Source organism: Salvelinus alpinus, chromosome 26, assembly GCF_045679555.1.
Source record: "Salvelinus alpinus chromosome 26, SLU_Salpinus.1, whole genome shotgun sequence".
NCBI lineage: Eukaryota > Metazoa > Chordata > Actinopteri > Salmoniformes > Salmonidae > Salvelinus > Salvelinus alpinus.
In genome coordinates, this window is record NC_092111.1 from 13,449,412 (window position 1) to 13,477,197 (window position 27,786).

General features: G+C 43.3%; 1 protein-coding gene across 1 annotated transcript; it reads right to left on the reverse strand.

Annotated features, from left to right (window-relative positions):
• Nucleotides 1-27,786, reverse strand: LOC139554777 (phosphatidylinositol 4-kinase beta-like). Its single transcript, XM_071367913.1, has 12 exons — nt 27,495-27,786; nt 18,421-19,757; nt 6,978-7,205; nt 6,558-6,791; nt 6,327-6,436; nt 4,714-4,818; nt 4,416-4,539; nt 4,193-4,306; nt 3,819-3,970; nt 3,412-3,544; nt 3,036-3,156; nt 1-2,888 (listed from the first exon to the last, which is right to left on the reverse strand). Exons 2-12 carry the CDS (start codon nt 19,741-19,743, stop codon nt 2,707-2,709), a joined length of 2,826 nt encoding a protein of 941 aa, XP_071224014.1. The 5' UTR covers nt 19,744-19,757; nt 27,495-27,786; the 3' UTR covers nt 1-2,706.

Consider the following 27,786-nt stretch of genomic DNA (forward strand, 5'->3'; position numbering starts at 1 on the left):
AAAACTTTACAATTTATTGAAGGACTCATGCATTTAGGCAACATGATACAAGGTTCGTCTCTGTACCATGTGTATGAAAAGTGAAACATATAATTAGGAAGATTAAAGTGTAAGTGTTAGCGTTCTGATACAAAACTGGGCAATATTTCTTCCCCTGTACATTCTAAAATGTCTTTAGTATCAAGGACGAAGGACTTGTTAATCTAGTCAAATAAATGCTTTGCTTGGTGTTAGCGGTGGACCACTTCCGTCTAAAACCACGTCTCTTTGAGGGCAATGTTCAGAACTTGAAAAGGGCAAAAAACTTTACATGTAGAGCAGACATTTTTCTGTTCAGAACAATAGTGTGATCTATACATTATCTGGAGCAGTCTGAACACATGTCTGCCCTGAATATACCCATGGACAAGCATTTAGCTGGTGTGACACTGGACAAGGACACAATTCTGCTTCTCCATAGTTCAAAATGGGAGAGAACATCAACTGGGGTTTGACAGAACCCACACCGGTAAAGATAAAATGCACTTGAGTTATTTACATCATTTTACAGAATAATGTTAGGGTTGGAATAAATGAAGGGAAAGGCAATGAAAGTAGTATTTACTGAAGAGTAAGCAGGAAGTGTTTAAAACTTTTGATCAAATAAACTTTGTGTACATGACCTGCACGCCTTTGTCCCAACTGTTGCATTGATAAAAGTTGTCACGGCATTGGTTCTCACAGGAATGACTCATTTTGGAGTTCTCTCTGTCATTTTTGCTATACACAAAAGCCACCCACCAACGACACAGCTTTCAAACATAAGACATAAATAAGCAGGTAATATAAGTTATAGGCTATCCCAGCATGTAGCTTTTCAAACAGCTCTCTTCAATTCTGAATACATGTTTGTGTTTGAGACAGCAAAAAAAAAAAAAAAAAAAAAAAGTTCAGTAGAGTATCATATAAAAAAAACATTCACATATCAAGGAAGTTGACTTGTGATAGTGAGCTCATACTGTTCAAAATAAGGAGAAATAAAAACAGACTAAGACAAACAGACAGAGCAATGAGATCATCACTCCCATTATTTACAGTCTGCTCAAGGACAACCCTCTCTCTGGATTGGCCCGAGTTAGTCACAGGAATGCATCTAAGAGCCAACCAGAGAGGGACGTGTTGAGCATTCGTTAAATATGCAGCCTTAGTTAACATAACATACAATAATAATGCGTTAACATACACATTTAGTTAGAGATGAAAGACAAACATTAGTGGAACATCAATGTTTCGTTTTTTTTTGCATAAATCCATTGCAATTGTTTTATATATGTAACCACAGGTAGCCATTTTGGTTCAACATAACTGTCAAGTGCATGAGGCTCAGCACAACGCTAGCGTTCCTTCAAGTATGGTGGTTTTAAGAGTGACACTAGCAAAGCCCTACATCATGTATGTTGGCATGACACAGTCTGTTGAATATACAGACTGTCATGTTGTGATAGAGAACAGTCTCCTTTCTATTCATGGTATTTCTATCTGTAACACTAAGTACAGATGTGCTCTACTGGATGAGAACCAGGTGTCTGAAACCCAGATTGAAATGAAACTGCTCCTTTTAAGGATGGGAAGAAAAACACATACAACCAGCAGCTTCGCTGCATGCTTGGATCCCTAAGAAGAGACGAGTTGGTCCTAGTTCAAACTTCCAGTTCGAAATTTAAACATTGTTCAAAACAAATCAAACTCTTGGAATAAAGTTGTTTTCCTGACAGATAACACTCATACACCCATGGTTTTTAATAGTCCTTTCCCCCCCTCTCTTTGGGCTGGCTCATTCTTGATGACCACAGAATTTTCAGAGAAGGGAAAATGTCCATTAGAAAACCTGTCTTGTGCTTTCTTTGTCGTTACATAGTGGCTTCTCAAAGTCCATTTTGCTCTAAGAACAACGGAAAATAAGTACATATTCGATATGTACCTCTGATTTGCTCATGCAGTTGTCCATTCTGAGAAAACGCTTCTTGACTCCTCTGAATTTAGACCACGCCCTCTCCCACATTGCCCCTCCCTTTTTCAATGAAGTACCTCCTCCAATATTGATACTTAATCCTTTTCGTGTGTGATTTGAACTGTGCGTTATGCCTCTTTTTTTTAACAGTCAATGAGGTAAAAGTCCTATGGACAGGAGGGAGGAGGTGCAGTCTCCCCCTCCACAAGGCCAAAACAAGGAGGGGAGGGGGGGGCAGAAGTCTGTCTAAGAAAAAGAACATATCAAGTTTGCAAACAAGTCCTGTAGTACTAGTCTATACAAGTCCTGTAGTACTAGTCTATACAAGTCCTGTAGTACTAGTCTATACAAGTCCTGTAGTACTAGTCTATACAGGTCCTGTAGTACTAGTCTATACAAGTCCTGTAGTACTAGTCTATACAAGTCCTGTAGTACTAGTCTATACAAGTCCTGTAGTACTAGTCTATACAAGTCCTGTAGTACTAGTCTATACAAGTCCTGTAGTACTAGTCTATACAAGTCCTGTAGTACTAGTCTATACAAGTCCTGTAGTACTAGTCTATACAAGAGTCCATTTTCGTAGATGTGCTGCTATGGCAAGCACATGTTTGAGTCCATATGCCCATGTTCGCCACCATATGTGTGTGTGTACACGATTGCTTGCTCTCCCATGTGGATGTCCCATGTGGTTGAGTTGTGTCTCGGTGTTGAACTGTTCACATGATACCGTTGGTGAAGTACTGGAAGCCGTCGTAAAGCTTGGTGGTGATGGAGCGCATGGAGCCATCCACCATCTGCTCCACCAGCACCTGTAACTGCTCCTCCGTCAGGCTCATGTGGAAACGCTCCTTCAGGTAGCGGATGGTGCTGGAGCCATGGAAGCAGGGCAGGTGAGAGCCTGGTGGGGGGAGGAGAGAGGGGAGACGGGAGTCAGAGGAGTTGTAATAGCAAGACCATAAAGAAACCAGACACACGGCAGAAAGATCATGTACATGGAAACGGAGACACACTGACCATGCTCATATACCGTTTTAGCAAACAGTACCTTGCTGCATGATCTCCACTATTTGGACCACCTTCTCCATGTGTTTGCGAGCAGCTATCAGGCCCTGGAGCATCAGCACCTTGTAGTAGTTGAACATGTCTCCATCCAGGCCTCCCATCACCTGAGAGAGAACCACGGACAACAGAGTTGACTTTTTACACATTCAAAACCGACAGGTTATGCAGATAACCAGCAAACTTGATGTCACTAATAGCATCTTCTAACACACCAACAAATGTATTAATGTAGTGAACATTGTGAGATTGCTAACTCAATTGTTAGGCAGCTAGCTGTATGAGCAATTCCACATTGCTTTCTCCGGTTTACAGTCATGTGACAATGCACATTCACATGCATTCTGATTTATTTGACTCACATCCACAAATTCGCTGGTGAGCTTAAAAGCAGAGGTCTCAAAGCCCAGGTTCCTGGGTGAGCTGGACAGGATGAAACCAAAGTCAATGTGGATGATGTGGCCCTCAGAGTCCAGGAGGATGTTGCCATTGTGTCTGGAGAAAGGAGACGAGAGAAGGGGGGAGTGAGTAAAACATTTAGGAATACAGGAGAGGGTGGGATGTGGTAGTTGATATCACACCAAAAGCGGTGGTTACACAGGCAGCCCAATTATCGACAAAAGATCAGAATTAGGCTGTCTGTGTAAACGCAGCCAAACGGGCTCAACGATGCAGGAAGCTGAGAGGGGAAATAGAACAGGGGAGTAATAGTACTAGTGAAACTAAAGGAGGGGTGAGAAGGGAGGGGTGAGAAGGGAGGGCTGCTCACCTGTCTTTGACCTGCAGCAGGTAGCAGATGAGGCTGTAGCCGGCGCAGCTCTCCACAAAGTTGCGCTGGGCGGTGAGGAAGGCCTCGGTGGTGTAGCTGCCGTGCTCCTGCAGGAAGTAGTCCAGTAGAGACAGCTGGCTCTGCTTCCTCACCTGGAGCACAGACACAGCACTCCATTAGAAATGGCAACACGGTATTCCGTACAAAACAGCTATTGATAATAGTGCAGGATCAAACTGTTACTTATATTATCAGAATCTTCATCTCAAGAAGGCAGTCGTACTGCATCACATAGCTAAACAACCTGGGCAGCTTTGGCATGACATTTCAACTGGGGTCCATTTCATATTTTTTTTATTTTTTAATGTGCTCACCTGGTGCAGAGAGACAGCGTTCAGCACGGGCTCAATCATCCCGCTGTCCGATGACATCACCAGGATTTTATAGGGCTTGATCCACAGGGGGACACGCTCCTGCTCCCAGATGGACTGGAGAAGGGGGAGAAGTGGAGCGCATTAGCAGGTGAATGCTAATAATACATTATTATTATTATGAGCATTTCTGTGGAATGGGACTCTACCGTGGAGGGTCACGTACCTGTAGCTGGCTGAGCACCTGGAAAGCCAGTAGCTCCTGCCTCAGGTCGTCCCCACACTTCACGATGACCGACAGCAGCCGCCAGTTTGGCAGGTGACCGTAAGGGGAGCCCTCCCTTATCCGCCTGAGGGATGGAGAGACCGCGGGAGGAAATAGTGAGACACAGCAAATTACTTGACTATGCCACAAGGTGCTGTTCTTCGCTGCAGTAAGTGGGATAGACATGTATCGTCAGGTGGGATTGTGTATGCCCATCCATGTGTGTCCCTTCTATTCATTCTGTGTGCCAATCACCCACCTGACTTTCTCCTGCCAGGGCTCCTTGAGCGCCACAGCGGACGGGTCCTCCGGATCTTTCCGGAACGTGGTGGGGGTGTGGGCCAGGTTCTCTGACAGACGTCGCCTAAGAAAGAAACATGCTGTTGTAAAACCTCTATCCAGACCATAGCGATGGACCCAAATACATGAAACTATAACAGGCATTGCTTGGACTTGGGCCGGAGCGCCATACCGGATCCTCAAATTTTTGGGGAACCGTCGTCTCCTTTAGAAAACAAAGTGGCAAAAAAAAAGCAGCAAATCACACAGAAGCGGCAAAAAAAAAAAACGTTTGATCAAAGTGGAGGATCGGCATTGAATAGTAATGGAGAGTGTGCTTTCATATCCTGATTCCTATTTGTTCAAGCTTATTTGACACTAGTCTCTGAATCCGGTGTATGTGTGCCGCCAGTAGACTGTTAGTTTGAGAATGCGCCAGCCTGAACGCCAGGATGCAATGTTCCAAGTTGTCAAATGAGGGTTCTTATGGTCATAAATCCAGGAAATCATTACATATCAGCCCTGATCAGAATTATGCCTACCGTTCAGCGCGTATATGTGTGCTGTGGATCATCTCTGTGTGTGGAAGTGGGCCATTGACCAAGGAAAGAGACATTTCAGCAGAAGTTAGCCTATAAAATAAGGATAGACTAACGAAATAGCCAATTCAAAACATAATTAGCCATGCTAGTTAATGCGAAGGCCTATAGCAAAAACATTTTTTTTGACTCGTAGCCTTCCACCACCAATGTCGAGAAATAAATCTAACACCGTTATTTAAAAGCTGCGATTCTCCTCTATTAAACAGTAGGCTATGTAATTCCGACGTTAAGAATAGCCTAATTGACAAATACCTCCCCGGAAACACAAATATTTTAGCCTTAAGGTTATAGATAAACATGTGTTAGTTAGCTATCTTGCTTTGAAGTAGCCTACATTATCCAAAAAGTATTTGGTTGTAACGTTGCAATATTTGATATCAAGGGTGTTCAACCGTCCTCCAAGAGCGCTTCTGGGCGTGCAGGCTTTTGTTCAAGCCCTGCTCTAACACACCACATTGTAGCCTAAACATCAGCTGCTCAACAGGACCTTGTTAGGCAGACCCAGGTGTGTTTCAGGGCTGGATCAAAAGCCTGAACAGCCAGTATCTCCCCAGATGGAGGGTTGATCACATGCGTTTTATACAGTAGCCTTACAGTGCAGTTATTTTACTTTGAGGGGAGGGGTCAAGTGCCTTGATCAACGGCACAACGGTAGGAGATAGGTCTACATGAGATCAGAGACCAGCAGCCTTCTAGTGTCAATGCCACATTTATGCGGACTTTTTCCCATGTAGGCTACAGCGACGCCGCCAATTATTGGGCACGGAAATTTGGTAAAGTCATGAAATTCCATCGGTCAAAAAGCATATGAACTATTAACAGTGAATAATCAGAAGTCTCTATAACATAATGTCATTTGGGAATTTCTGTGAACTAATCTAATGGACTGACTTGAAAAAAAGACAGCTCCTCTTTCATCCCAAGTCAAGCAAGTCTTGAAAGAGAAACTACAAGCTAGCAGAGCAATTCTAGCTGACAATGACCCCTGTACCTGATGTCACCGGCGGCGATGAAGATGGGCTCCTTGCTCTCCGTGCTGGTGATGCTGTCCACAGAGAACTGGGAGATGTTGTCACTGCTACTGGTGTGGCCTTCTGGGAGCTGGAACCATAGGACCCCAGGGTTCTAGTACATTCAAATCTGATTCACTCCTACACCCTTGTCATCAAAATGTGATGGAAAGTTACACGGTGCCACCATGTGGTTCCTCACGGGTACCTACCTCCACTTGCAGCTCGCCGATATCGTCCACGGCCCAGGCCTCGTCGTCGTTGTCATAGTTGGGCACGGTGGAGAAGCTACCGGCGCGCTGCTCGGCTGTGATGCCAACGCACTCTGGGAGGAGGTTGTCCGCAGAACGGGCGCTGCGGATGCGCGTCTCAGGAATGCGCACGGGAATGACGGACGTCTCAAAGCTCTCGCACTCCAGCACCTCCACATAGATGATGTACGGGGCCTGAGAGGAAGGGGAGAATGAAGGAGGTCAGAGGTCATACTTAGGGAATGGAATTCTAGAGCTATTTTTATTTATTTTTTAAAACATACATTTAACCAGTTAGAGCATTGGGGCCCACTCCATTTAAACTCCAGGCACCTCAGGAAATAACTAAAAAAGTTTTAAACTTCTAGGCCTTCTGGTCACCTTGTCTTTGGAGTTGAGCACCACGGCCTGTGTGTGGGGCACGCGCACCACGTGGTGATCAAAGGCTGCAGTGGGCAGCCAGACGCGGGCGGGCAGCTTGTGATTGAGCACTAACAGCTCTGAGGTGAGCTGCTTGGTCTTCTGCTCCTTGGTGGGCAGCGTGGCCAGCCGCTTGCCGATGCCCATCAGAGACTTGATGAACTCCCTCTGCGGCGTCAGGCGCAGCGGCTTCAGAGAGGAGGAAGGAGGAGAAAGGTTAGAATCTAGATCAAAGACATGTCTTTTTGTGTTTTGAAGAAATGTACAGCGAGTTACAGCAAATGACAAGAGTCACAACTTTTCCCAGGTCCTTCCTTCAATGACTACTCATATAAGAGGCTGAGAAAGGAGGGAGGACAAAGATGGTATGATGAGAAATGAAAGAGGGATGTTTTAGGAGCAGAATCAGAAGAAAGAAAACCAAGGGAGGTATAAGACTAAGAATACATGGCCACGGGGAGAAACAAGCAGATAATGGAGAATTGATGTCAACCCGATGCAGTACCACATACTAGCACCAGGTGTCAGTATCATATTGGTTAAAATGAGAGCGTTGAGAGAAACGTATATGCCAAACAAGCTCTGGGGCCTTTGGAATGTTTAGTCACCACTTATGGTGTCTAATATCTTAAGTACGAACAATGTTCAATACCATTACAGTAGGTCAAAGTACAAATCTAGGATGTCCTTTGTTCTACAGTCCACCATTAAAGTCGAACAAACAGCGTTTTAGCTACTTTGCAGATATGAAACAGACAGACAATCATATCAGTAAAAAATATAAAATTCCCAGTTTATGCTACAAAACCAACTTCATAAAGAGGTTTTAAAAATAGGTTATATTTGAATCAACATTCCATGATTGTACTCTAAGGCATTGTTGGCAGAATAGATGAATGCAATTCAATGCATGATGAATATAATTTAACCAATGCATTTCTTGCAATCAGGTTGTAAATCACAGCTGACCAGGTACATTGTTTGGTGCCGCCATTCGGGATGCAGTGTTTCAATATTTTGGACAAAAACAGTGGCTGCACACAGATGCAAGTGTCATTTGGTTAGCTAGCAAGAACTAGAACGACTGTTATCCAGTTAGTCAGAGTGAAGTTGCGAACGCAAGAGATATGCCATCCACTCCTATTTCGTATGTGTCCCAGAGCGCAGAATAACTGATGAATTTACGAATGCACTACACCCGCAATATGACCGTGTCAGTAAGTCACAAATGCACTGGATCAGTGTTTCCTGGGGTCCCCCCACCTTTACATAAAGGTCTACTGTAGCTTCGATTGGCTTTGGCGCACCGGTCTGCATATACTCCGGTCCTGGACAAGACAGATGTTTATTAGGTTTAATTTACTGCAGTGTCTATTAACTGTCCAAACACACAAATTCTATATTGCTATAGAATTTTCATAAATGCCTTACTCTACGTAATTCCCAAACAGTCTAAGAATGAATGGAAACATGAAACTAACCATATAAGTGCTTTATGTCAGAAAATATTTTTAAAAAAGTCATTGTTCCTGGGAGGGTGTATATGAACAGATTTGTATAAGATTTCATGTTGCTAAAATGCTGTCAATTCCACTTTATGGCTACTTTGGAATTAGATAACATCTCAATCACAAGGTTACTATTTAAAAAATAGTTACTTCATTTTTAGTTTTATGGAAACAATGAATCAAGCTCCAATTAAGTAGTCTAACATATGGGACAGTTACATTTTTTGTTAAGATACATAACACTCCAAAAAAAAAAGCTATCTTAGTTAAAGGGGCACTCAGCAAAATGATGTTGCCACGAGCAGCACCACAGATATTGAGATGAGCGAGAGGCAAGACTTCGCTCTCACAGTTATATCGTGGTAGCCAGGCGACCAAAACCGTGGAGAAGTTGAGCCTCGCGCTTTAATGTGCTTAGATGTTGCGGAAATTGACCCACTATGCTGTTTACTTTCTGCATCTACGTCATATCGCTGAGTCTAGCTTAAAATACCAGGTAGGCCTATTTTTGCCACATGAACTACCACCAGATTGGCATGATTGTTGCTTAGAACTACCAAGTAAAATGTGTAATTATGACTGACCTTGCATGTGACACTGGAGCTTTCCATTCAAAATCTTCTCATACTATCCTCTCATTCAGTACAGGCTACATCAGGAGACTTTACATTTAGCAGTGTCTCCTCAAATGTTTTGTTGGGGGAAAACCTGAAGCAAGTTATCCAATTAGAGGGAAAACAACCCAAGGGGTTGAGAGACCGTTGCACTACATTCCAAAGTCCATATTAGTATACTACAAAGAAATCATGCCCAATACATACACTAGGTAGTATATGCTGGTTGGTGTGGACATTGAAACAGAGCCTAGGTGACATTGGTTAGGCCTATTCAAAACTACAGATTTTCCAGGATGAGGAACCTGTGTTTCATTGCATTTCCTTAGATCTTTTTGTGTTGACAAGCAAACCAAATGGCTTCCTTTGTGTTCTACTTCTGTAGTCAAATATCAAACGCCTTTCCTGTGAAGTGTCTTTTTCTGGACCATGACCAAACGTCATGACTTCCTGAACATCACTTCCAGAGTGGACAGGACGGTCGATTGAGGAAGGGTCCCTGAGTGTTACTGGGATCTGATGTCCCCATTTGAAATAGAAAAAAAACACAAAAACAGGTCCTGGACCAGTGCTTAACAAGGCACAATAATTAGTGTTCCAAATAAATAGTGTCTGGGTAACACTTCCCAAAACGTGTTCTGGATTCCTGTTAAGTAGCAGTTGGCCATCATGAAAAAGGAGCAGGCTAACGCTGGCAGTGCTAGCCCACCTGTGTTTTTATCCACGCCTGGGCACAGTTGCGTCAGGCGAGAGATGTTTTTCACACAATCACACAATGAAGGTGTGACTGGAAAATGGGCAGGGATTTGTCTGCCCGAAATGCACCATCATCAAGCAGTTTAAGGAAGTGATTTTCTGTCTGTTAGCTTGGCTGCGAGAAAAGGATAACTTGCTTTCTAAGTACACCGACCTTGCTGTAACCCAGGCAAACCGAATGTCAGTTCTAAATGCCACCTATAGCAAAGCTGTCAATGAGTTGGGCAGCGTTGATATGTCACAATCCAACAGACAGATGTTAAGGTCAACTCCGTGGCTGGACACTCACAAGGCATAGGAGATAGGGGAGGCAGTATGGCCACCCTTCATCTGTCAGAGAAGATCCGTTCCAGCTATCAAACAGCGTAGCCGTTTAAAAAACACCCTCGCTAGCACAGGGAAGAGAATAATTATCTCTAGCCCCCTCCCGTGCTACCGAAGGGGCTTGGAATGTTTCACCCGACTCTTTGCCCTGAACGAGTACCTGAAGAGATGTTGCAATGACAAATGTCTCTTTGTGACAACTTCGATTTGCTGTGGGACCAACCAGCACTTTTTAAAAAGGAGACTGGATTCACTCTAACAGCAGGGGTTCCAGGATCATTTCCAGCAACACTGCAAACTGTTTTAGAGACTGATGGACAGGGTCTGGTAGTGCTCCATTTCTCCCTGTCAGAATAAGCAAAAGAGGACTTGGAAATCTTATAAACTCCTGTAGAAATGGAACTATGGTTATTGTTAGTAACCTAATTTACAGTATGTCCCTTTAATTTCACCTTCTAGTGGTTGTAACGTTAATAATTTGGTTGTTATTCCATTGGTTACCTCAAGGCAGATGCCCCAGGGACAGAGTTGCCCACACTCATTGAATATGGCACTTTAAAAAAATGTTAGAGCAATCACAAGTAAAACCTCCCTCGTGAATGACCTCATTACTGAGCAAAGTTGATTGCATGTTTCTCACTGAAACATGGCTGTAATCAGACTGTAGTGCCGCTCTTATTGAAGCCTCCCCAGTACTATAGCCTTTGATTCTCAGAAAAGGGAAAAGGAGGGACAGCCTCTATTTTTACTAACGCTCTCAGATGTAAGGACATTTCCTTTTGGCAACTTTGGGTCTTCTGAGCTTCATGCTATTCTGTTTAAAACGTCAGCCACCAGTGCTGGCCCTAACCCTGTATAGGCCACCAAAGCACTGCCCCACTATCTTACCTGATTTATCTGAACTATTGTCTATTGACCTTGAGAACTATGATAAAATCATTGTGTTGGGCGATTTTAATATTCATATTGACGAAGAGACTGACTCCAAGGCCATTGAATTTATTAATCTGTTGAGCTCTATGGACTTTATCCAACATGTTACTGGGCCCACCCATAACCGCAGCCATACTCTGGACTGGTTATTACCAAGGGGCTTTATATTGACATATCCTCTATTGTGGATGTTGATTTATCTGATCACCACAGTGCATTTTTTACTACCTTGTTGCCCATAGCAGTGTAATACCTAACGCATTATTAAGAAACGCTTTCCTGAAGCTGAAGTTGCTACAGACTGAGTGTATGAACAATACTCCACCACTTATTCTGCCTTCCTCGTGATGATTTAGTTGATCACTTTAATAGCAAATTAAGAGCAACCATTGTTGCCATAGCTGAAAGAGGCCACACCAAACAGAGCTCATTGGATGAGTGAGGAAACTAAATTAAAAGAGAAATTGCAGAAAGGTAGAGCAGAAATGGAGAAAGTCAGGTACATTATGATATTCTGAGAGAGCAACTTGGCATACAGTCAAAGTTGACACACCTACTCATTCCAGGGTTCATTTTTTAAACTATTTTCTACATTATAGAATAGTGAAGACATCAAAACACACATATGGAATCATGTAGTAACCAACAAAAAAAAGTGTTAAACTAATACTTTGATTCTTCAAAGTAGCCACCCTTTGCATTCTCTTTTCTTTTTATTGAATTTGTTGTGTAGTAAATATATTTAAGCTTTTATTTATTGTATGTAAAACACATTGCGTTGCAAGCCATATCTGAAATGTGCTGTATAAATAAAGCTGGATTTGATTTGAAACAAACAGCTGACTGAAGACGGGACAGCCTGATGCATCATGAAACTTTGTTGCTGCTTGCTGAAACAAGCAAGATGTTCTAGCAACACCCCCCTCCCTGCAGCACCAGCACATGCAGTCAAACGAGAAAAATGAACAAAAATGAAATCCAAAATTGTTGGCTGACCAAGTGATTTGACCAACCAATAACCGTCATCCAAAAGTATATGACCTTCACAGTCCTTTTCATTGTTGTTCTACAGTTGGGGTCAAATATATTGGCACCTATGCACAGAACCAAGAAAGTAAATTTTGATGAAATGGCGATTTTTCACTTCAAATGTGTTTGGAGGCAGGTGATTCTCAGTTACTAACTTCTTACCTGTGGTAAATTGCAGGTGCTACACAGTAGAAATAGTAATTCAATCTATTTTGAAAAGAGAAACAGAACATTCTGCACCCTTGCAAAGTGCAAGGGTGCCAAAATATTGTGATCGCAACTGCAGACACATTTTAAAGAACTGAAAAATGTCATGCCGATTGTTTTTTCAGTGCTTAATGACACAAAAGATAATGGTTTGTCTCTACAATGCGATGCATTTAAGAAGTTTATCCTAAATGAGCAATTAGTCGTAGAATACCTTCCGGAATGTACCTGTACAGTCAGTAACTGCTCATCCAATAGACCTGTAACCAAAGTACACCTTGCTGATGACTTGGGGATAGAGTTGACAGGGAGGCTTGGTTACCTGCAGAACACAAGGTGCGGCAGAAATACATGATCTATATGCATGGACGTCAGCAGTAGAGCAGACGTCCTTTGCACCTGTAGTCCAGGTGATTGTTGAACACATGGCCACGTGTAAGAATACCATTGCGTAAGGCAGAGCTACCCTGGTGACAACACATAGCTTCTCTGTACTAGTTTATATCATAAGGAAGTCAGTCTAAAAATGTACAACTGATTTTACAGCAGTGAAATAAATCAATGTTGAAGCATGTCTGCCACCAAAATGTCTATTTTTAATGCAACCAATCCAACTACACTGAACAAAAATAAACGCAACACGTAAAGTGCTGGTGCCATATTTCATACGCTGAAATAAAAAATCCCAGAAATGTTTCATACGCACAAAAAGATTCTCTAAAATGTGCACAAACGTGTTCACATCCCTGTTAGTGAACATTTCTCCTTTGCCAAGATAATCCATCCACCTGACAGGTGTGGCATATCAAGAAGCTTATTAAACAGCATGATCATTACACAGGTGCACCTTGTGCTGGGGACAATAAAAGGGGAGGTTTTGAGGAAGTGTGCAATTGGTAGCTACTTTGAAGAAACGCAAATATATTTAGATTTGTTTAACAATTTTTGGTTACCACATGATTCCATGTGTTATTTCATAGTTTTGATGTCTTCACTATTATTCTACAATGTAGAAAAATAGTAAAATAAAGAAAAACCCTTGAATGAGGTGGTGTCCAAACTTGTACACACACACACACAGCGCATTCGGAAAGTATTCAGACCCCTTAACGTTCCCCCCCACCATTTTGTTACATTACAGCCTTATTCTAAAATTGATTAAAATTGTTTATTTCCCCTCAATCTACATACAATACCCAATGATGGCAAAGCAAAAACAGGTTTGTATAAATGTTTGCACATTTATTTAAAAAAAATAATAATACTGAAATATCACATTTACATAAGTATTCAGACTCTTTACTTGGTACTTTGTTGAAGCACCTTTGGCAGTGATTACAGCCTAGAGTCTTCTTGGGTAAGACGCTACAAGCTTGGCACACCTGTATTTGGGGAGTTTCTCCCATTTGTCTCTGCAGATCCTCTCAAGCTCTGTCAGGTTAGATGGGGAGCGTCACTGCACAGCTATTTTCAGGTCTCTTCAGAGATGTTCGATCGAGTTCAATTCCGGGCTCTGGCTGGGTCACTCAAGGACATTGAGACTTGTCCCAAAGCCACTCCTGCATTGTCTTGGCTGTGTGCTTAGGGTCGGTGTCCTGTTGGAAGGTGAACCTTTGCCCCAGTCAGGTCCTGAGTGCTCTGGAGCAGGTTTTCATCAAGGATCTCTCTGTACTTTGCTCAGTTAATCTTTCCCCTCGATCCTGTCTATTCGCGCAGTCCCTGCCGCTGAAACATCCCTACAGCATGATACTGCAACCATGGTTCACCGTAGGGATGGTGCCAGGTTTCCTCCAGACGCTTGGTATTCAGGCCAAAGAGTTTAATCTTGGTTTCATCAGACCAGAGAATCTTGTTTCTCATGGTCTGCGAGTCTTTAGGTGCCTTTTGGCAAACTCCAAGTGGGCTGTCATGTGCCTTTTTCTGAGGAGTGGCTTCCGTCTGTCCACTCTACCATAAAGGCCTGATTGGTGGAGCGCTCCTTCTGGAAGGTTCTCCCATCTCCACAGAGGAACTCTGGAGCGCTGTCAGAGTAAATGTCTTTATTTTTAATACATTTGCTAATATTTCAAAAAATCTGTATTCGCTTTGTCTTTATGGGGCATTGTGTGTAGATTGATAAGGAAAAACATTTACTTAATCAATTTTAGATTAAGAATGTAACGTAACAAAAACGTGGGAAAAGTCAAGGGGTCTGAAAACTTTCCAAATGCACTGTATGTACAGTACCAGTCAAAAGTTAGGACACACCTACTCATTAGTAGACTGCCGTTTCTCTTTGCTTATTTGAGCGGTTCTTGCCATAATATGGACTTGTGCTTTAACCAAATAGGGCTATCTTCTGTATACCACCCTTACCATGTCACAACACAGCTGATTGGCTCAAAAGCATCAAGAAAGAAAGAAATTCCACAAATGAACATGAGGCACACCTGTTAATTGAAATGCATTCCAGGTGACTACCTCATGAAGCTGGTTGAGAGAATGCCAAAAGTGTACAAAACTGTCAAGGCAAAGTGTGGCTACTTTGAAGAATCTCAAATATATTTAGATTACATGATTCCATTTCATAGTTTTGATGTCTTCACTATTATTCTACAATGTAGTAAAGAGTAAAAATAAAGAAAACCTGGAATGAATAGGTGTCCAAACTTTTGACTGGTACTTGTATATATAACCTACAATCATTTGTGTAAAGCGACAGCTGCATCTATAGTTAAACTTCTAATGTATTTTACATTTAATACCACTCCGGAAAAATAAAATAAAAGAGCTATCCGAATCAAACACAGTGCCCCAGCCCAGCAGCTTTGTTGCCAAGACTACACAGGGGGTACAGGAAGAGGGAAGTAGTGAGGCAGAGGGGGCATGCTGGACACTGACAGCTAAGCCCAGACTGTAAACAAAAGCACCGTTATGCAACACCCACCCAAACTGCACTGCGGGGGCGTCCCACTCACATTAAAGCGTGGCTCAAAATGGTGGACATACCCTGAGTGTACAAAACCTCCCTAATATTGAGTTGCACCCCCCATTTTTGTCTTCAGAACAGCCTCAATTCATCTGCATTGCTTGCCGTTTGGGGTTTCATGCTGGGTTTCTGTATAGCACTTTGTGACATCGACTGATGTAAAAAGGGCTTTATGAATACATTTGATTTGAATTCGTCAGGGCATGGACTCTACAAGGTGTCGAAAAGGTATGCTGGCCCATGTTGATGCCAATGCTTCCCAGATTTGTCAAGTTAGCTGGATGTCCTTTGGGTGGTGGACCATTCTTGATACACACAGGAAACTGTTGAGTGTGGAAAAACCCAGCAGTGTTGCAGTTCTTGACACAAACCGGTGTGCCTGGCACCTACTACCATACCCCGGTCGAAGGCACTTAAATCTTGTCTTGCCCATTCACCCTGTGAATGACACACATAATCCGTGTCTCAATTGTCTCAGGGCTTAAAAATCCTTCTTTAACCTCTTGAAGCTAGAGGGCAGTATTTTTATGTTTTGAAAAATAACATTCCCAATGTAAGCTGCCTATTTCTCAGGCCCAGATGCTAGAATATGCATATAATTGACAGATTAGGATAGAAAATAGTTTCCAAAACTGTCAAAATATTGTCTGTGAGTATAACAGAACTGATTTTGCAGGCGAAAACCTGAGGAAATCCAACCCGGAAGTGCCTCTTATTTTGAAAAATCCCTGTTCCATTGCCTGCCTTTCCTCCATTTAAAGGGATATCAACCAGATTCCTTTTCCTATGTCTTCCACAGGGTGTGAACAGTCTTTAGACATAGTTTCAAGCTTATTACATTGCTCAACATGTTCTTAAAAGCAGAAAATGTATCCGCTCTCGTCGTACTTTTACTGTATATTTTCCACCATTTTCTTCTCATCTGAAATTGTTGTAAAGCTACGCCCATTTTCTAGAGAATTGCATTATGGACCACTGCTTGTATACTTCAAATTTTGGCAATTGTAGTACGACATCCGGGAACTTTTGGCATACTAACTATATTCCTCCTATGACAAATAAGCGTACTACATACTCATTTTGTCACAAATAGTGCGGTTAGCATGAGTATTTCAACACAGCTCAAGACTAACAAGATGGCGAGTGAAGCCTCATCAATAAGGACTATCAGAACGGTATTTATCAAAGCAAAATGGACTGCTTGCCATCCAACTAGTGATCAGTTTCTAAACCCAGAGGCGCAACATTGCGAGGTTCCGGGAACGCTTGCGAAGCAGACCGGGGTTTGGCAAGTCAATGGGAGAAGCAAAAAAATGCATCCTTAATTATTAATTTTCTCAAACGCAAAATATAGATTCGAGCCAATGTCTTAAGTAGCGCAAACTGTCATTACTATAACCTTGTGAGACTGACACGTTTTTAATTTCATCAAAAATGTTATATCGAAGGAGTGCCTTTGATTTGACGGCCTGCACAAGCACAGTTCAGCACGACAGGGATTTCTATTGGAGATGCAGTTTCTGCCCATCTTTGCTCATACATCCTAAAGACCAGAGTCAATAGAGTGATGCGCCCTTGAACTCCTTTGTGGTGTTGGTTGTGTTCTGTGGATCGTTATTGGGCTCCACCTGCTCTACAGGAGTCTTCACAGAGCACCGACATGGATCACTGAGCACCCAAAATCCCAGCGGGGAGGTTTGATGCAGGCACAACTGGTGAAGGGAGAGGAGGAAAACCGAGTGAGGGACAGTGAAAGAAGGAAAGGATATTAGCTGAGAGGACGGGTTAGGGGATATTAAAAAAGGATGACAAAAACGGGAACAAAAAAACAATGAAAAAAGGCAGCAGAGCGAGAGAGACTAGAGGTAAGAGGGAACATTGGAAGTAGGGAGAAATTCATAACTCGGCAAGATGTCTGGGAGAGTCCACTTGCCCAGAAAGTATATAAAAAACATTTAAAAGAAGGGGTGGAAGTGAGAGGAGAGTAAAATATATAAAACGAGAGGAGAGGGAGTGTGACCATCTCTCTGCTCTGGTCCAGGACATTGTTCCGTCTTTCTCATAAAATAACTGATCCCCTGATGAGATGGAAGAAGGCTGCAAGCCAGATTTCAGTTCAGACAGTCAAGCGAGACAGAAAGGCCAGAAAGGGGAAGCAGATAAACACTATCCCTGACATTCTTTCCCTGTGCACTCACAAGGAAACCACACTATTTGATAGTATCTCTTCCAACCAAGAGGCATGGCTTTCATGTGGTTTACCACAAGGCCCATATCCCTGGTCAACTGACAAATCCTTCCTCAACACACAAACATACTCACAATAGCATCTGGTAAACAGTCGAATATCAGCAACAATAGAAAGTGACCCATTTTTACAACAAGCGCTCCATTCGGGAGGGACTCAAACTCACTCCAACCTCTGACACCAGCTGCAGAGCAATCTGGCTGAGAAGTCCAGCCAAAAAGAAGAGGGAGTAGACTGCACATCCAAAACAATAGGGAGGGAACTCTGGAGATGTGGGACAGATGCTACCTAACCCCACCCCCTTCTTTATTAGTTAGACTGAGGGTAGTCTGGCTAGACCATAGAAAGAGCTGGAATAGTGCTCCTGAAGATCCAAAATGTGTAAGCCTGTGTCCCAAAGAATGTTCCATTTTGACAGAACAGTTTTTCCACAAGTAATATTATTGTGAGGCATGGAAGACAATGCTGTAAGTCGCAAGCAAACGCTGCACCTGCGAATAAAAGTCTTGCTGATCTGCCACGATCCAGTGTAGTTTAACAAAATTTAACTTGCTGGATCCAAGTGTTATGTTGGACACACATTTACTACTGACACACAGATGGAGAAAAACTTGGTAAGCAGAGTAGGGGCTCAGATTCCTCAACTAAAATCCACACAGGGTTTACTCTGCTCGATCATCTATAGTGACTATTAACAAAGAACATGTAGGCAACAGGCCTATTGAAGACATGATTAAAATTAACATCTTCTATACTCTCCAACTCAGATAACATCTTTTTGTCATACAAAAAGAGGAGCGAGTGTTAAGGCCCTCACCTCATCGTAGCCCCTTTCCACCTTGGGGTTGCTGGCTGTTCTCTTGAGGCTAGTCGCCAGGCTCGTGCAATGCGTGGCGTCCGACTTAGAACGCTGGTGTGTCCGCTTGGAAGGCGAGAGGTAGGCATTGGCGGGGATGATTTGGCTGTCGGGAGCCGGAGACGGCTCCACGGCATGCCGCTGGTGAATCCGAGCACCGTCCCGCAGCCCAGGGCTGGCGGCTGCAGCACCAGCTTGATCCACACCTTTAGAAGCTGAGTGGGGCTTTAGTTCGTCGGAGAGGATTAGCTTGCGCAGCTTGGTGCCGCGCGAGTGGCGCTGGGTAGAGATGTGCATGTCGGAGGAGTAGGCGCCGAGCAGCCATGCCGTCTGCAAGGAGAAGGCAATGCTCTGGCGGCAGCGGTGCACCACGTAGGGCCGGATGGCGTCGCCCATATCCTCGTCCATGTGGACGTACATGTTGAGCAGCTGGGGCAGGTGGAAGTCCACGTCGTCGTCCGAGAAGCTGAAGAGGCGGTTGCCAATGTAGGCCTGGACGCCGGGCTCTTTGGACTTGTACAGGTAGGAGATGGCCATGGAGACGTCGAAGAGCTTAGACTCAAATAACCGTAAAAGCAAGGACTGCTTGGCTGCTGCGGAGGACTGGTCGCCATTCTGTTGTTGCGACTGAGGGCATGTCGGAATAATTTGTCGGGGAGGATCACGCTTTTCTTCCTCCTCTTCATCCTCCTCTTTAATCGAACCTGTGTCACAGGGAATATGTCGAAGAGCATCACTCTCTTCCTCCTCTTTAATGGAACCTGTGTCACAAGGCTGTTGTGACAGAGGGCATGGTAGCGTTATTTGTTGTAGAGGATCATGCTGTTCTTCCTCCTCTTTAATCGAACCCGTGTCGAAAGGCTCCAAGTATACTGTTCCATTGGGCAGCCGCCTTTGCGGGCTGCACTTTTCCAACAACTCTGGTTCTTCCTCAACCTTCAGGAGTTTGACATTCTGCAGGACCTCCTGGCAAGCCTTCAGGGCCACTTCAGGGTCAATGACCAGGTCCAGCTCTATAGCGTCCTCAGATATGATGTCCAAAGGAGGGCTGCAGCCCCGCATGCCATCGCTGCCGCTGCTGCAGCCACTGGGGCTGGAGCTTCTGGGACTGGAGGAGGACTGGTGCTGGTTGGGGCAGTCCGAGGAGCAGTCCGAGCAGGAGGATGAGGAAGAAGAGGATCCAGGTGAGGAAGGGCAGGAAAATGTAGAGGTGGAGGACAGCGAGGGGCTGAGGTGAAGTGTCTCGATCTGGGCAGGGGAGATAGCCACTTCCATTTCAGCCATGGTGGCAGTTGAACCTGGGAGAAGGAGAGAGAAGTCAGTGAATCAAGAGACCAGTGTACAGACAGGGAAAAACTAGCGTGTATTCATAACATCAGATTGATTCTTGAAGTTATGCTTTAGGCTAGCCCTTGAAGTCATACATTCATTTTTTTATTTTATTAAATATTTAACTGAATGGCTCAATTAACATTTTCCAAAGAGCAAACTACTATCTGGACTATATACTGAACAAAAATATTTTTAAAAACACAACATTTCCAACAATTTTACTGTTACAATTCACATAAAAAGGAAGTCATCAACTGAAATAAATTCAGCAGGCACTAATCTATGGATTTCACATGACTGAAAAGGGGCACAGTCATAGGTGGGCCTGGGAGGGCATAGGCCCACCCACTGGGGAGCCAGGCCCAGCCAATCAGAATTAGTTTTTCACCACAAAAGGGCTTTATTACAAACTCCTCAGCACTCCCCCCACCCCTTCCCTCAGACGATCCCACAGGTGAAGAAGCCGGATGTGGAGGTCCTGGGCTGGCGTGGTTACATGTGGTCTGTGGTTGTGAGGCCGGTTGGACGTACTGACAAATTCTCTAAAAACAACATTGGAAGCGGCTTATACTAGAGATATGAACATAAAATTCTCTGGCAACATCTCTGGTGGACATTCCTGCAGTCAGCATGCCAATTGCACGCTCCCTCAACTTGAGACATCTGTGGCATTGTGTTGACAAAACTGCAAATTTTAGTTGCCTTTTGTCCCCAGCACAAGGTGCACCTGTGTAATGATCATTCTGTTTAATCAGTTTCTTGATATGCCACACCTGTCAGGTGGATGGATTATCTTGGCAAAGGAAAAATGCTCACTAACAGTGATGTAAACAAATTTGTGCACAAAATGAGAGAAATAAGCTTTTTTAGCGTATGGAAAAATACTGGGATCTTTTATTTCAGCTCATGAAACCAACGCTTTACATGTTGCGTTTATATTTTTGTTCACTATAAGACGGGTGCCTCTCTCCATGACCAAGTATTAAACATTTTAATCTATTCCAGTACATTTACCAAAATCAAGTCACAAAGCTTGCATTTCCAATCAGCATAAGATCTACTGGGTCACAAGGTCGGTTCTCCAGACATCCATGATCACACTCCTGCCATAACCAAGTCAAAAGATGTGACAAACACAGTACTCCACGCAGCTGCACTCCCAAGATTTCCTAGAACGAGTCTGAGCCAATGACACAAGCCTCACAGATGTGCTTGAGGCCCTTTCCAATTCCCTCTGGGAGGCAAAGGATTAGAGCGTTACATAACCAGGCAGATTCCCCTCATTGCTTGAAGGGGACTAGATGAATGCTTTATTGCACTGATGTGATAGTGTCCACGACAGCATTTCCATTCAGAAAGTCTGGAAAAGTATTTGATAGCTCAAGATTTCACATTCATTGTGTGTCCATCATTCATGTATAGAAATGTCATGACAAATTGCTGGTCATTTTCAGCAAACAGGGAGATTGGCACTTTCCATAGAATTTCTCTACTAAAACTAAGGTTTCGCCTTTAAAAACTAGCTAATAGGCAAGTCTTTTGGGGGATTCAAGGGGGGGGGGGGGGGCTATTAAAGCATGAGAACCACTTGAGGGACCAAAGTAAACATATTTCCAGAAAGAAACCATCAGGCCTTTTAAAACTAGGCCTTTTAGACAGATTTCGGTAATGTGAACTTGGGGGTGAAGCGTACAAAAAAAATCTGACGAAAATGTAAAATGTGTTTAAAATAAGGCAAAGTGCCATAAACTAGGCATCTTGGTTTTCTAACTGAATTTGCTACTGCCATGGTTAAAACTGGTTTCATGGGAATCTATCACATGCGTGTCATTCAACAGGTTTCGGCATGCAGTCAGCGACAGGGCTTTAAATTACATGTGCGCGATAGTCCCCTATGAATACCACAGGCTTGAGCAACAGTGAAATAAAAGATACAGCCCTGCATGTTTGCCTTTATCAGTACCTTTAAGGTTTCGCAAATGTTCACGTCACCAACTGAAAGTGGACCTCTGACTTCCACAATCACCCAAACCTCTGGAGTAGATCGTCGGTTGGATTAAAGGTTTGATCAAGTAGACTTGAAGCATGTTTCACTTTTTAGAATAAGAATGGCGCCTGCTTTCAAAAGGCATTTGGAGTCGTCTACCTCCGAGTCCCTTTTAGAATGCATGTTGCGTAGCTTAGCTAGCTCTTTCAGGTGAACAATCCTCCTTGAAAGCATGTAGCCCTGACTACATATGTGTATTGCTCTCTATAATTGTTTTATTTAAAAGGCAGTCACTGAAGACCTAACAGCATATGGCTCAGGTTCCTACACCTATTAAAATGAGCATATGCTGTAGCTCTCATAGGTTTCATTGGGTTGTGGACCTATTAAGATTGAGCATGTGGCCTTGCTCACTCTCAGGTACAGTTCACTTGTAAGACATCCTGATCCTCTGACCATCACCAGATCTGATTATGTTGTGGAGAGGTCCCGTCCCTGCTGTGTCAGAGAATCGGGCACTGATGCTGAACAGTTTGTAGAATACACATTGCCATTCCAGCCTCAACTTGAGAACAAAAAACACACAAGTAATCTACTTCCCTCTCAGTGTGTGTTTAGCCTACACATTAAAACAGACCACGATACAATATTCTGATCTGCTGCTTCTGACACCCATTCCAGGCCCTAAAAACACATTGTGCCATTACGCTAAGCCTGTTCCTATTACCACAGCTTAAAGAGTCAAAGGTATAGTCTAGGCCAAGCCTAATTAATCAACCCCACAAATGTTGTTTAAGAAGCTGATCTGAGATTAGCACACAATGGAGATTAACTTTCCCTTGCATAAAGGCCTAGAGTATCAATTAATGGTGACACGTGCCCAAAGCACTGATATCAATGGAGGTCAGTGTGTATCCACAAATGTTATTATAGCAAGGAAAGCTCTTAAAATGTTTTAAATGGCTAAGAGACATGGGATAGGCCTACCTAATATTTATTCAGATAAATGTTTAACTGACTTTACAAACTGTAACCTAGAACATGACTCATTCTTGTGGGATGTGCTTGATGTTCCGATTTCATTACCGATACGCCAGTTGACACAATCAGAAATTCTTTAGGTGGAATTTCAGGAAGTAAATGTTTTCAGCAATTGAAAAAAATGATTAGCACTTTGACGAGGCTCTGAGTGGTTGTAATGATTTCAAACTCAGCCAACTGTAAAACACAACCCAGATGATGCACGGTCACGATTAATAAAACACAGATGACTGACGTAATGAGCCCATGCCGGCTCCTCCAGGCCCACCGGGGCCCTGTCAGGCAGGGGTGGGACGATGGCTTCCAGGTGTGGGGTTTTGGAGGCTGTAGGAGTGGGCGTCTGCCACCGCTCTTCCTCTACACAGCTGCTGCTCCACAGAGCGAGTCATACAGCACAGGCACGAACAGAGCCAACAACTTCTCCCTTTATGGCATCAAGTCTGTGTGTGTGTGAGAGAACTTGACATAGTTAATTAAGGCAGTGAGAAGGTTATTTACCAGACCAAGGGTTTGAGGAAAATGTGCACTTGATAATTGAGAGTATTCGTGCTGGCATCTCTATCTCTTTTAAGGAAAATATGACAACTGCCAACTGGGCTTGAGATATTTGCAGGACAGACCATGGCAGTACAGCCTGGCCTTCAAGCTTATTTAAAATGTGGCCACTTAACATGTTGTGCACAAATAGTCACTGTATGCCGGCCTGAATGGCCTTTATCATTGTTGTGGTTGGGTGGTAAAGGCTGGAGTGAAATGCGGGATGTTCCCTAAAATGTTTGCATTTCACTGTTACCAATTAGATCAATGGTGAAAAATCTCTCACTCCAAACACTAACGACATCTGACCTAATTGGACTGACCAACCAGCGATGTAGCAGCAGGAGCCCATTTGCCGCCTTTCCCTCCTGAACTCCGACCCTCGGTTATCAGAAATCTAGAGCTGTACACAGAATTATCACCCCTTAAACAAACAGCATATAAAAACTTGCTGGTAAATGACCCTTCCACTGACCCAATAACATACACAAGCTTGTACATATACTCTAAAATGTCACTACCACAAGTGAAGGCATTTCCAGCAGGTGTGACAGGAGATATCAGCCTGCATTTCCATCTTTAATTAGTTTTCCGATTTAATTTCTATAGAGCGGCTACTGGACAGTGAAAACAACAGGAAGGGCAGTCAGTGTGTCAGTGGGGTGGAATATCAAGCGCACAAAGCCCTACCTCTCCCCTCTCCCGATGTATTATTTAATGAGGTAGTGGCACAATGAGCTACTCAGGCGGAATAACACTGATTGGCGTCTCGCTCGCTCTCCGAAACTGTGACCAGCAGGATCAGTTGCACACTTCAGTCTTTCCATCACAGCACAGACGGTAAAGTTTCTCTGCTATAGCGGGGGAGTGAGTAATCTGGCACTGGTTCAAATCACGATCTCTCACACATTATGACTTCACCAAGAACATCCCCCAGCTTTTAGAATACGTACATTGAATAAACAGAATGATCTATCATGCTCTTTTAGAGTTGGAATGTGTGGTTGTGTCGTCAAATCAACAAAGACCCTCCAACACACATCTCCAGAAGGCAGCTTGTCCATATACAGTGCATTCGAAAGTATTCAGACCCCTTGACTTTTTCCACATTGTTACGTTACAGCCTTATTCTGAAATTGATTAAATTGTTTGTCCTTACCAATCTACACCACAATGACAAAGTGAAAACAGGTTTAGAAATTTTAGCAAATGTATAAAAAATAAACAGGCCCTTTGCTATGAGACTAGAAATTGCACATCCTGTTTCCATTGATCATCCTTGAGATGTTTCTTCAACTTGACTGGAGTCCACCTGTGGTAAATTCAATTGATTTGACATGACTTTGAAAGGCACACCTGTCTATATAAAGTCCCACAGTTGACAGTGCAAGTCAGAGCAAAAACCAAGCTATGAGGTTGAAGGAATTGTCCGTAGAGCTCCCCGAGACAGGATAGTGTCGAGGCACAGATCAATTGAAGGGTACCAAATAATGTCTGCAGCATTAAAGGTCCCCAACAACACAGTGGCCTCCATCATTCTTAAATGGAAGTTTGGAAACAACAAGACTATTCCTAGAGCTGGCAGCCCGGCCAAACAGCAAATTGGGAAGAAGGGCCTTGGTCAGGTGGGTGACCAAGAACCCGATGGTCCCTCTGACAGAACCTTCCAGAAGGACAACCATCTCTGCAGCACTCCACCAATCAGGCCTTTATGGTAGAGTGAAAGACGGAAGCCACTCAGTAAAAAAGGCACATGACAGCCCACTTAGAGTTTGCCAAAGGCACCTAAAGGACTCTGTCCATGAGACCATGGTCTGAGAGTACTTTGGTCTGATGAAACCAAGATTTAACTCTTTGGCCTGAATGCCAAGTGTCAAGTACAGAGAGATCCTTGAGGAAAACCTGCTCCACAGCACCTCAGACTGAGGTGAAGGTTTACCTTCCAACAGGACAACGACCGTAACGCAGGAGTGACTTCGGGACAAGTCTCTGAATATCCTTGAGTGGCCCAGCCAGAGCCCGGACTTGAACCCGATCGAACATCTCTGGAGAGACCTGAAAATAGCTGTGCAGCGACGCTCCCCATCCAACCTGACAGAGCTTGAGAGGATCTGCACAGAATGGGAGAAACTCCCCAAATACAGGTGTGTCAAGCTGGTAGCGTCATACCCCAGAAAACTCGAGTCTATAATCGCAGGAAAGGGTGCTTCAACAAAGTACTGAGTACTTATGTAAATGAGTGTTTTTTTGTTTGTTATATACACATTTGCAAAAATGTTTAAACCCGTTTTTGCTTTGTCATCATGGGGTATTGTGTGTAGATTGAGGGGGGGGGGGGGTGACGACAATTTAATACATTTTAGAATAAGGCTGTAACATAACAAAATGTAGATAAAGTCAAGGGGTCTGAATACTTTCCGAATGCACTGTAGGTCTAGCCCAGTAAGAACTTATTCATGAGAAACAAGCAACTGAACAGGAAGAGAACTGGATGGCTTATTATTTTAAATGACTCTTCCATATCCATACTGAAGACTTGCCGGTATACAACACTTCCTTATACTTACTGTCTGGAAGTGCTCTTGAAATTCAGTGTCAGGTTGAACACAGATGGGCAGGGCTACAATGCCTGAACTAAATGTTACATTGTCACCATGTATTAGACTAATACAAATAATGTTTGCAGTGAACTTGAGGTCCTGTCTGGATAAAACACAATCCTGACGATGCTCCTTTTCAGCTTCTCTTTTAGGAGACATGGGTTGGTATTAGAAATGTTTGGGGCACTGAAAAATAATCCACCTGGAAGTGAAATAGTTTGTTTGGATATGATAAATGGAAATGAGAAGAATGCACTCTATTCTTCAGTTACAAATGACCAGACAAAATCATTAATTTACCTAGCTACGAGGAATGATAGCATCAAATGACGACCTCTATGAAACTGGTGTATGCAGCGGTTTCCGATTTGGAATTGAGAGTTTGATTAACTTTCAATCGACTTTTCCCAGTTGGAGCTAGGTTTTTTTTTTCTTCAAGTTTTTTTGAACACACTGAGGTCGGAGATTTCCGAGTGCCCAGTTGTTTTGAACGCGACAAGTCAATTCTCGAGCGTTAATGATAAACATTGGTGCGACGTTTCAACTTGTATAAAGTGTCAAGAGGCACGTGTAGTTCAAAACAGTCCGCAAAGGTAACCATCAATCATGTGACTCAACTGCCATTATCTCGTCGGGAACCCCCCGGCAAACCCTCGTTTCATTCTCAACGACTCGAACATGGGTAACCCTAGAGTAACGTTAAGTAGTATCATGCACACTTTTCCTCACCACTTGAATCCTACCGTGGTTAGTCATGATGCTGGTTAGGAGCACTTCCCAAACGGCATGCCTAACTACTTCGCACATAGTTGTTTAAAAAGTACATACACCAACGATATTGCTTTTTAACTAAAAGTCAGATGGCTATAGCCATGGAGGAATAGGCGATGCCAATAAACTAATATTTACTATGGCTAACTACTGTAGCTAGTAAAGCAGAACATATTGGCTTTCAAGGAGTGCCAACACTCCATTGTCGTTACAGTCAAAACGCTTAGTTAGCTATCAAACAACCAAAAAAAAAAAAAAAAAACACTGCCCAGTGCCCACCTGAGAATGACTAGCGTCCTAGCTGTATTTAATACTCCGTCTCAATCGTGCTTTACATTTTTTAACTAATGCTTTCATAGACAACCAGAAACTGGGTCACGTGAGTTATTGTTTGCCATCTACTTAGCTAGCTGCGCGAGCCAGGCTAGCTAGCCGCCTAGCCCAGCAGCTAGTTAACTAACACTTGAAGATCCTAAATGCTACAACAAGCGTTAGACAGTAAATTCTTCACATCACTGGCTTCAACCTCTAATCGTTAAAAAGGACAAATACATTCATACTGCTAAACTCAATAAATAGAACAAATAAAGCATAGCTTCTGACTGATTTGCTCGCTAACTAGTAGCTAGTATTGTTAGATAGCTACTGCGTCGATTGGAAGAGGAAGCATTCCTTAAAACGACTAGCCACAGCTGGGACCGGGAGCAACACATATCAATTGAACCCTGTAACGTTAGGTAAATTCGTTATATAAATAAACAACTTACCCTCTTGACAATATTTTTTGATCGTAGGGTCTCAATCTATCCATTGGATTTGTAATTCCATTTGGAAAGACTCTAGCACCCCAGCTCAAATCTCATTCTGATGCTGCGCAAATCCGAAACCTCTAGCCAACGGATCCGCCTCAAAATATTTAAAAGGACAGATGACGCCAGCATTATCACATAGTGAATCTGATGCCGCGTTGAAAACAACTGGGAACTCGGGAAACAAGGTCAAATCATGACGTCAGTGATCTTCAGAATTCTGAGTTAGATGACCGTTTAAAACTATTTT

Excerpts from the sequence above, each read along its gene's own strand:
- LOC139554777 (XM_071367913.1), bottom strand. The coding sequence starts at position 19,743 with ATGGCTGAAATGGAAGTGGCTATCTCCCCTGCCCAGATCGAGACACTT. Across the intron at positions 3,545-3,818 it reads CTGCTGCAGGTCAAAGACAG|ACACAATGGCAACATCCTCC; the intron begins GTGAGCAGCCCT and ends TCCTTTCTCCAG. Across the intron at positions 2,889-3,035 it reads AGTGGAGATCATGCAGCAAG|GCTCTCACCTGCCCTGCTTC; the intron begins GTACTGTTTGCT and ends TCCCCCCACCAG.